The following is a 10,671-nucleotide window of genomic DNA, read 5'->3' on the forward strand; positions in this document are numbered from 1 at the left end:
TGCGGAGGCTGTGGGGCCAGAAAGAGAGCAAACATCAAAGACCCCAACCAGGACCTAGTGATCAGGATAGTCTGCTGGGAGAAGCAGGACCAGGGTTTGAGTCGCTGATCAACATCCTCCCTATGGAAAATGAAGGCGCAAAAATAATTTTGTTTCTAGTAAATTTGTAGACTAAGAATCAGTTATTTCATAACAGTGCAATAAAACATTTCCTGGGCTGGTACTGTATGCTGCAACAAACAAATCCTACAAGTGCTGAGAAGACTTGGCTTCCCTGAAGAGGGGGATCTAATCTTCATAGCTCCTTCAGCAGTATCGTTCATTGTAACATGAGTACAGATTTAACTTTATTAAAGCAGCATTTCTAAGGTAGCTCAGCTAAACACAGAAAATATGAGACGCCACCACACGCTGTTGTTTTCATAAAGACAACAACTTTAATATTGGAGGGCAATAAATTGCCTGGAATAATATCAAGCCCTGGAACGCTGAGCCAATGCTGGTCTGCACTTGAGTAACTCCCAGTGCAACATCAACAGGCCTCCGGCTGTCGTTTTGTTCAGTGAGTAGGTGTTAGAGGGTTTGTTTTTTTCCCCAGCACACACCAATCTCTGGTTCTGTGAAAGATGATGGATGTTTCCCTGTTTTCCTCTTGATAACTACAGGGACTGAACCAGACTCCCACAGCCAGACTCACTATCCTTCCTGTAGCCATCCCTAGCACTCACTTACAAAGATCTGAACAGTGGATTTTTACAAGGTATAATCAGAAGGCAGTGTTTGTTACACAGCACCCTACTTGTTTTGTGACTGGTTGTAGGAAATCGCTTGTTTTACGTGTAGCTTGTAGGTTTCAAGAGTCAGCAAAGGCTTATGACCTTGGGGACCATTTTGGATATATGGGGGTTGAAAATGTATCTGCTTTCTGCATAAGACGCCTTGCATCCACCTCGGAAAGTCACTCCTCAAAAAGTCTGGGTGAAAAGTGGGTGAGCTGTGACTACTCAGGGAGGCAGGTGCTTGTGCAGGATGAGGAGGTATTCTGATTTTTTGTTCTGAAATAGGAAAAGGGAAGAGGCTGTGACTGGGTGTTTTGGTCATGGAGGGTTTCTGGTGGCTGGGGAGTCACCACAACTGTCTTGTTTGACATCACGAGATGATGCCGAAGAAAGAGAAGCTGCTATTGAGAAGTGACAGCATGTCAGGGTGTTTGCTTGAGCTGGATGGATGCACAAGAATAAACTGATACACACAACACAACATGGAATAGCACATGCCAGAAACATCCAGTACTGATCATCTGAGTGCTTTCTGGTGCTGGACTGGGTGTTCATTTGCTGTTTGATCCAGTGTGGCTGGTTTTGTGTTATTTTGCTCCCAGTTTCTCTAAAATAAGCAGTTTTAGCAGTGGAATTTATCTTCTGGCCCAGTAGACTGAACAGTTTTATTCAAGAAAGGCACACATACACGCACATCTAAAAACTCACATACACTCATCAGATATAGTTATCTGTACATTATTTTATTGCTGCCTTTTAGTAATGTATAATATAACTAGGTAATAAAATACCTCCTAGTCTGATCAAGGTTTTTTCCATCAGTCAGTGAGAGTTTAAAGCTCTCTGCTCCACACGGCATAAAGGATTCTAACCCTTCTCACCATTCACCCCTCTTCAGTGACGTTCTGCACAACACCACTGGCAAAAGCTGAGTAAAGAAAAAGCTGTCAAGGTAGCTAAATCGGACACTGAAAAGGGTAGGAAGCCCAAAGAGGCTGGAGTAAATCCTCAGCTCTGCCTCCTTTTGTGCTTGCATTGTAATAGAGTCCTTAATTAAACAATTGCACAATGGTTTTTTCCCTAGGGGATCAGGCTTCATTGAATGCACAGGATGGAAGGACTTACTGAAAATCAGGTCTTAGGTAGGACTTGTTTTATTCTCTTTATTATTAATAATAAAGAGATTTTTTACAGACCTTAGCTGCTGCCTGGTCTGGTGTTAGAAGTATTCTTAGTCCACTGGGCTCTCTGCAGTGCTCCACCTTGGGGGTGTCTGAGCCCGACAGACTCATGTCTTGTGAGGGTATGCAATCCCTATATGGCAGACAGGAACTGGGCCACATGCTGGCAAACTGGGAGCACTCCTGAGCTTGGAACGCCACTGTCAGATTCTGAGGATCTTATTTTTGCAGGCAGTGCCAAATAGTGCTGTAGTATGATCCAGCCAAACCAGCCTTGTGAAAAAGGAGCCTTGCATGAGTGAAATCTCCAGATCAAGCTACTAGCTGAGCTTCCTATAGGAACAGGTAGGGCCAAACCTGCCCCTCACCCCACCTCAGAAAGAAGGGTTTGTCCCTGTGCAGTCTACTGCTACCCACCCATCCTGCCTCCATGAATCTACCGGCATCACCTCTGGACACACCTCCCTGGCTCCCCAGCAGATTCTCTTCGCCCAGCCAGCCTCTTCTGCCTAGGCCAGTCCTTGCCCTGTTTTCCCTCTCCAGCCACAACGCCTCCCTGCTACCCCACCTTCCCTGGGAAATGGGCTCCTGCTATTAGGCTTGGGGGGGTTGCTCCACTGTCCTGGTCCTGTGATTGAGGTGGTCTGGCATAGAGAAACTAGGGGAAAAGGACTTTTGTGGCCATTGTGAGAGTTTGGGCCATGTGTTGTTCACAGCAAGGCAGGAACTGAGCTGGAGGGGGAAGTCACGTTGAGCCATCAGAATAAGCATTGCTAGGGAGCATCGACTCCACAAGGAATGTAATTGTTATAATCTGAATGACACAGAAGAAACCTGTGCAAACTGACACTTTACAAAGACTGGTACTTTGGCCAGATGACAGTAGTTGGTGACAATGATGGGCAAAGAGCACAGTTAACAGAAAAGGCCACCTCCATGCCAGATTTCAAGCTCCTGCTCCAAGTACTGCTCTCTAAAGGGTGCCCTAATTTTTGTCACCATAAGCAAAAGACCACACTTTCCCAGCTTCGAGGACTGAATTGCTTAGATTTAAGACATCGGCCTGAGGCAGACAGATAACACATGCTAAACTTTGAAAGTTAAAATCTGGTAAAATTCAAAGTGTCTGACACCAGGGGAATTGCACTGAGAAATGCTGTAAAATGCCATCAATAAAAGATTGTCCAAACATCTGCAACACAGGCTGAAATTTAAGACCCATTGGTGGGGACCTGCTTTTTCTTAGCTATGAGAAGGATAACCCTGGGAATCATATAGTAGGCCCTGAAAACTGTGTGCCTATCTACTTCTCCTGCAGGCAAATGAAGGAGAAGGCATCTCCTGAGTAGCTCCCTACACCAGCAAGCATTTCACATCAGTGAGGAGGTGCTTTGCACTGCCTGATGCCCCTAAAAGGGTGTGCACCTGTTCCTATATGGGAAATCTTGGCAGCATTGTGTGGCCCTAAGTTCAGAGCAGCAAAAAGAGATTAGTGGAGGGAATAAAGCAAAAGTAGCAGGAGCATTGGCTCTGTTAATGCATAGGAGAGACAAAAGAAAGGAGAGGGAGAATAGAAAGGCTTCAAAGAGTGGAAAATTAGTGACAGGCAAGGTTGATATTGCTGAAAGCACTAAACATTTTCCTAGCTTTAGCGGTCACAAAGCAAAGTGTACTGTCCAAGAGCCAGGGAAGTGCTTCCCGCAGAGAAGGAAAGAACAGTGTTAATTTGGCTTTTCCTATTGCTGAGGGAAGACAAAATGGATCCTTTCTGCTATTGGAGGCATTTGAAACCATTAAAAGCTGACAAGGCCCAGGGTCTGTAAGGCTGTAAATAGCAGCTTCTGTATTTAATTGAAGATGATGAAGGATTCAGTGAATTTCTGTCTCATAAGCTCAACGTCAGCCATGTGACAAAGATGAGGAACGCAATGGCAGAGAATGTGACTACGAGAGTTTTGAAATGCAGAAAAAGGGTCAGCTGCTATGAAATCCTGGCACGTGCTTGCTAGCTGGTACTCTTTAATTCTTTAGCAGGCTGCAGATTGTTCAGGTGGCAAACATGTACTGCTTAATATGCTGGTCCCCGAAAGGGTTCAGCACCAATGCAAGCTACCCCATGAGAGGTCATCCTCTCCTTGAAATGCCAATGAAAACAGCTGCCAGTGATGAATAATTTGCTACTTTGAGAGACAGTTTTGGTTTGGTTTTTTTTATTTGAGCTGATTAAAAAAAAAATCTTTTTGGATTTCCTTTTAAAGCATTTAATCTAATCCCACTTTGTAGCTATGACACCAGGTTCATTTTTGATCAAACTCCAGGGTCCTTTCAGAAGCTCCAGCTCTGAAGAGCTGGAATGAAAGGCATTTTCCCTTCCCACGTTCTCCATCCTACTGGGCTTCAGGAGGTTAAGGGATGAGTTTTTATTGCTAGCCACGTGAAAATAAAATTGGTCTGTGCAGATATCTTTGTATAGACACTGTGATAACGGATTTCAGCAAAAGCAAGAACATGTAATTGAAGCAGTGTGAAAACTGGCCCAGGACCAGAGCAGCTTTGCATGAAGACACAAGCAAGGAGGAAGTGCCACAAGAGGTCTTCTTGGAAGAGCCAAGCTCTCCTGGTTGGATAAAATCCTACCTGAATTATTTCACTGATCATTACATATATTGGATTAAGCCCTTACTTACTACCAGTCCTTTTGGTTGATCTCCCTGACGTGCATAGATGGGAGCTGATTTGGTCCCTAAGCTGGAAGTGATAGTATTTTCTCCTAACATAAAAAATACACCAAACTACCAACGGGCAAGAAGGGAGCAGAGCAAGAAAATAGAAGTAGGCACTTAGCTGAGACCTGTAGCCCAGGCTAAGGGCAGATGTGAGGTAACAGAGGAAGGACACTGTGCAGTTGCTTAGCAAAGTCAGACCAGAGCACAGAGTGGGAAAAGGATGGAGAGCTTGGTCAATACGCATGAAGAACCAGATGTTTGGCTGCTTTAAAGCACAGCTTTTTTTGACCCAAGGTCTAGTATATACCTGTTTGGAATTGCAGAGCAGGTGGCACCCCCCTGCATACTTTTTTTCTGACTGTGATCAGAGCACATGGTAATCACAGGGAAAAAAAAAAGAAAAAAGAAACCTTCAAAGTAAACAACACCCTCCAAACCCCAGCTCTCTTTTCTAGACACCCCCACAAAATAACAGCAGCAACAATAAAATAAAAGCTTTGTGGAGGCCCCTGGGCTCTTTTACTGTGTTACAGTTAAAAGTTATCCAATTTGGAAAATCCAGTTAAGAGTAAAAACTACCCTCGAAATGAGCTTTAGATCAGAAGAGCAATCATTGCACCCGTGTCTTCTTCCTCTGCCCACTGGTGTACATTTCAGTCAGATATGCAGCAAGTTTTCCCCCTTAAATTGTCTAAATAAGAGTCAGGAACCCTCATCATCCATTTTTTATATAGGATCCTTTTTAATCCCAGATTTCCTCCTGTACAGTCATGCCCAGCACAGGGGTTCTTCTCTCAAGTATCTCATATATGGGTAAAGCTGGTCCCAACCCTGCCAACTTGCTGTGCTCCCCATCCTCTTCTCCCCAGTGTTATTTGCCACCCTCTTTGGACTTTGTCCTGGTCTCCACCCTCTTGATTGGTGCTAATTTGCGTCGGTTCTCGGACCTTGGTCATCTGTCTAATTGTTTTTAACACAGTTGAGAATTTTGCCCTCAATATCTATGTCCCAGAGGGATTTACAAGGAAATATTAAAGACACCAGAGAGCTGGGCAGCTAAACAAGCCAGGTCTGAGGGCTCAGAGTTGTCTGTGGTGGGTGAACATCACTGGCAGGATTGTGTCTTCCTTGTGCTGAAGAGGTGAAACTCCTGAAACCGGTGGTCTGACTCGATGAGAAAAGTCACTGTGAAAACGGAAATCAGGGCCATAAGCCAGGGGCAGGAATTGTTTAGGCTACAGGAGGTTTTATGGTGGATTAAAGGATGAAACTGTCATATGGAAAATGTAAGCAGAGTGTCAGGGAGAGCTGTGAGACTGCAGATGGGTTTTCCCTGAGGGGGTTTTAAGCACTGTTGTTTGAGTCACTTGAAATTAGGTGAGGCAAAACCTCTAAGCATCTACCATAAATAATGGCCCTTCATTTTTGTTATGGACTAGGACAAGATGGGGCTCTCCTGTCAGTTGTTTCAAAGATGCTATTAGGCTAATGTGACCTGATCCAGCAGACTGTGGTCATTGCCTTGGAGGATGCCCATCAATGGGGAGCAGGTAGCTCCACACTGCCTCCTCTCATTGCTGCTGACTTGGAGAAGTGATTCAGATCCCCCAAGGGTACAAACTGTTACCATGACCTGATTTGAGCCTGAGATCTCTGCCAGGCCCTTTGGATAAAGATGACAACTGCACGTTTGTTTGTGAAGTGGGATGAGTCTGCTGGGGGGTGGGCAGGGTGTTTCTGGCTGAGAGGAGTGTAGCACGTATGCTGGGACATCAGATGGACCGATTCACTCTGAGGCAGCACAACTGGAGCCATACACTGGTGGTGAGAAATCTGATTCTTTTTTTTCCCAGCCACTTGCTCAGGGAATACCACAGACTATTACTCCAAAGTCAGGATGAAACTACAACTGCATTTCTATATGTAGGTTTTGCTAGTGTGTGGTCAGTTTCCTTGGATGACTTGTTCCTCTGGCAACCTTTGGCAGGTTTAAGACACTTTCATGTCCAAAGCAATCCTTTACGTCTGAAGTGGAGTCTTATTGTGAAGTATTGTCTTATTGTGGAGTTGATGGTGTCCCAAAGACTGGTGTGCACAACCAGATGTTTTCTGGAAACATCAGAGTATAAAACAGTGCAAAAATAGCATCCTGAGGACCACAACAACCATGAAAGAAGTGGACTTTCTCAGTTCTTGCTTTGAAGATAGGTAGGGGGTGCACAGGAAGGGAAAGATGCCACCGTTAGATGAGATGGGATGAAAACTGGAAGACTAGGAGGTGTTGGAGTTTAACAAAATGCCTGTGCCATGCTAGTTTGTTCTGGCTTCACCTCAGGATAGAATTATGAAATTGGTAAAAACCAAGGTAGTAGTATTAAGCGTCTCTGGGATTTGACCAGCTGCATATGGAAGGAGATGCCTCATGTATCCTGAAACCTAGATTTGCTATTCAGTGGGAAATTCTGAAACTTCATACGTAAACAAGAAAGCCCAAGCAAAATTGTTCTATATCAAAACAAACCCTCCATCTACTGAACCTGCTAGCAAAAAAGGAATTCTAGGGCTTTTATTTTTCAAGTTGAAATTGATGAAGTTTGCTCAGCAGCTCTGCTTCTTACCAATCTGGTCCAAAACAGGACTTCTAGAGGACCTCAGAGGCGTGAAGCAGAGTTTCAGGGTTCTGGATAGGCACACTGATGTGTAGGAACTCTGGCCATAACCCCATGGGGTTATTAGACAGACGTGTGGAGTGGACAGAAAGTAAGCAATAACCATGGAAAGCTGCTTGGTTTCTGCTAAAAGACTGGTGAAATTCAAACACTCCATACCCTGACTAAGAAAAATTGTCTCGTTATGGTCATCTCAGAATCCTCCTCTATGAGGATTATTCCTGCGGGATAAGCTCTCCCAACGCGGGTGCTGGCTTACAGCCCTGGTCTACTTGTGCAAAGAGTCATGCCACCTTAGCTTTAGGTGGTTACAATGCCAGTGTTTATATTCAAGTTAATCATTGCATAAGGACAGTTCACAACCTGGAAACTGCACTGGTGCGTGGACTTCACCTAACCTAGAAACATTAGCATAATCACTTTCTCTTCTTATAAGTTAGCCCAGGGTGCTTAATTCAGGTGTATGTGTCTGCAGTGCAGACACCTAAAGTTGCATGAGGTAAACTCCATAGCTAGCTCCTGCTGATTTTGGCCAGTTAGTTGCTTAAACCCCTTTGTAGGAGTCTATTTAGTGCTGCACCTGACTGGAATGTCCTTCATCTAACAGATAAGGTGACTGGGCTGAAGATGATGTAAAGATCCAAGCAGGTGTGGGAAAAAGGTCTTGTGTAAGACCCCTAGGAGGAAAGACACAGTGTATCTGTCTTCCTCTGAATAGTTATGGCCTGTAGAAACGGAACTCATATAAGGCAGGATTTATCTCTCCCCTGCAACAATCAGCTACTCCCTAGATTACAGATCTCCCAAACATGAAATAGATGGAAAGCTGGTGCCAGCCAGACAACAAGAAAGCTATTGACTCACTCTGCTCCACTATGTAACTAATAATTAGCAGCTAGAAGGTGGCTAAGACCTGGCAGCTGCAGTCTGGCTGGAGGGATTTCTTAGGTAAGCAACCTATTCAGAGTCATTAACCTACCTGCATTCCCATATGCTCAGGACAGCCTCCCCCACAAGCCTTTGGGTCACGATTTGCTTTGCTTTTGGGCTCTGTCATGAATGACCACCTTTACAAGTGATATGTCTGGGAGGAAGACCGTTTTTTAATGGCTTTGCTCTGTAGCTTCCCCTGCCAGTGTGCAATATGTGCTGTGGCTGCAAGGCAGAAGATGGTGCAACCCTTCTAACAGTGCTGTCCATGAAGTCAGTGGAGACATTAATGGAAGCAGAGTTGGACCCTGGATAAGCAGGGGGAAAAAAGCATCATATGTTGGAAGGAGAGGAATATTACGTAAACAATAAGGCATACAGACATTTTATAAGTGGGCAGGCTGATCTTATTACTGATCTACAATTAAACCAAACTGTGGGGTCATACCATCATATTATGTCCAGCAGATTAAACTCAGGCTGTCTGTTTTCGTTATTGTTTCTGGTGAGGTTTTGGAGCTTTCTTAATTCAGGTCAAAAAATGAGAGGCTTCCTCATAAGCATTTTAATTAACCAGCTGAAAAATTCTCTTGCCCCCAGAGGCTCACGGTACCAAATCCAGAGCTCAGCACTGCTACTCCTCTGAGACTATCGTATTTCAGCTCGAATTGTGTTTGTGCCCCTTTATTCAAGTGAAAAACACAGATAGCAAATCAAACCGCCCCCCTCCTTCATTCACTAGTTGGGGAAAAAAGAAGTATCTTTATAGTTCGATTTTTGACCTAAACATGTTCTTTACACCCTCCAACACTTGAGAACCAGAATGGAAACAGAAAGCGACCTAAATCTGTGGAGGAAAGCCCTTTTGGCTGGACCTTGGAGCTACGTAAACCTCATTGCAGGCATCTTGCCTGCCCCAAGCCACCAGTGCAATAAGGTCATCCAGCACTGTCTCAGGGCCGCGTAATACCCCAGTCTTTTTGCAGGGCCACTCGTGTACCATTCCCTCATGGAGAGGGTCTCAGTTGAATGTTTGAGTTTCTATGGAGCATGCTGCTCCTCGGGCAGATGAGGAGCTCCTTCCTGGTCCATGATGGCTCTTGCCCGTATTCCCTAGGCTGCAGCGATTAATGGTGGCACCCCTGCAGCAAGCCGACCTTGCACCACCAGCCACCCAAAATCCCGTCACGCTTTTGTCAAGGAGAAGAACCGCACATCTCCAAAATGGTCTTCGGGCAGAAAAGCATGTCTTCAAAGTCCCCCACTTCCCTGTATCCTCCTCTACGTGGAGCTGGCGCTGATACTGCTCCTTTCCAACTTGTGGGGTAGTGGCGTGCTGTAAGGGGGTAGGACATTGAAGAGCAAGTATGGTTTTGGGAAGGGCAGCAGCTCCAAGTGGTTGGGAATGAAGGAGAGTGTGCTGGGCAGCCAGGCAGTTGTCAGCTGCCCTTGCAGCGGTGAGTAGTATCCCATGGCAGGGATGGTAGCAGTGAACTTTCTTGGCATCACGCTAGGAGCCTTTCAAGAATAAAAATGCAGTCTCAGGTGAATCAATATAGGCTTTTAGTTAGATACAATTTGTGATCAACCTTATTTGTTTCCTGGTGCTTGGTGATTAAGAAGAAAAGTTTAGGACCACAGACTCCCCAGAACCCAGTAATGTGCTGTCACCCAGGGAGCAAGACAAAATACGCTTTATTCTAGCTGTGGAAAAACTCCTGACAAGGAAAGTCTGTGTGCCAGCCTAGATGAAATTAACTGTCTTGGACTTAGCAAGGCTGTGGGTCAAGGGCAAAAAGCACTGGTCAGCCTGACAGGGCTGAATGTTGTAAAGAGATCCTGTCTATAAAGAATCATGTCTTTGTGGCGGCAAATGTCGTATTTCTTCCAGTTCGGGAAATCTCTGATGGTAAAGATATTTTGAATCAAAGTATGATTTGCGGGGAAGTGATTTAGAAGTAAAATGGGGAAGGATCATCCTGCAAGAGACACCTCAAGGGATATATACAAAACAGGTCTAATTTCATGAAGAAATGTATTAACTGACTGTGTCTGTTGTGATTTCTCCTCATCATTATTGCCATTTTTGTCTGTTCCAATCCTCCTTCTCTGGGATAGGCTCATAGGAAGAGGTGACTTGGTGAAGGATAGCTATGTCTCCCTCAGTGGCTTTATGCATAGCCTCCGATACTCACTGTGATATCTGACTTGGGAGCAGGCATGAAATCAGCTTCTGTCAGATGCTGAAGGCCACCAAAGTTGCCAAACTTTTCATGTTTCCTCCACTTTGCTCTCTGGTTCTGGAACCAGATCTGGATACAGACGAGAAAGAAAAGGCACAGAAATGAACAATGAAATGGAGGAGGAACTACTCACATCCAACGAC

General features: G+C 44.9%; 1 protein-coding gene across 1 annotated transcript in view; it reads right to left on the bottom strand.

Moving 5' to 3' along the window:
* Positions 1-9,566: 9,566 nt before the first annotated feature.
* Positions 9,567-10,671, bottom strand: part of ISX (intestine-specific homeobox) — a 24,706-nt gene continuing 23,601 nt past the window's right edge. Inside the window, exons 3-4 of the mRNA XM_010146018.1 lie at positions 10,481-10,597; positions 9,567-9,803 (exon numbers count right to left, since the gene is read on the bottom strand). Coding sequence (XP_010144320.1) covers positions 9,567-9,803; positions 10,481-10,597 — 354 coding nt within the window. The remainder of the gene's footprint in view (positions 9,804-10,480; positions 10,598-10,671) is intronic.

This window comes from Buceros rhinoceros, unplaced genomic scaffold, assembly GCF_000710305.1.
Source record: "Buceros rhinoceros silvestris isolate BGI_N320 unplaced genomic scaffold, ASM71030v1 scaffold182, whole genome shotgun sequence".
In the NCBI taxonomy this organism is placed as follows: domain Eukaryota; kingdom Metazoa; phylum Chordata; class Aves; order Bucerotiformes; family Bucerotidae; genus Buceros; species Buceros rhinoceros.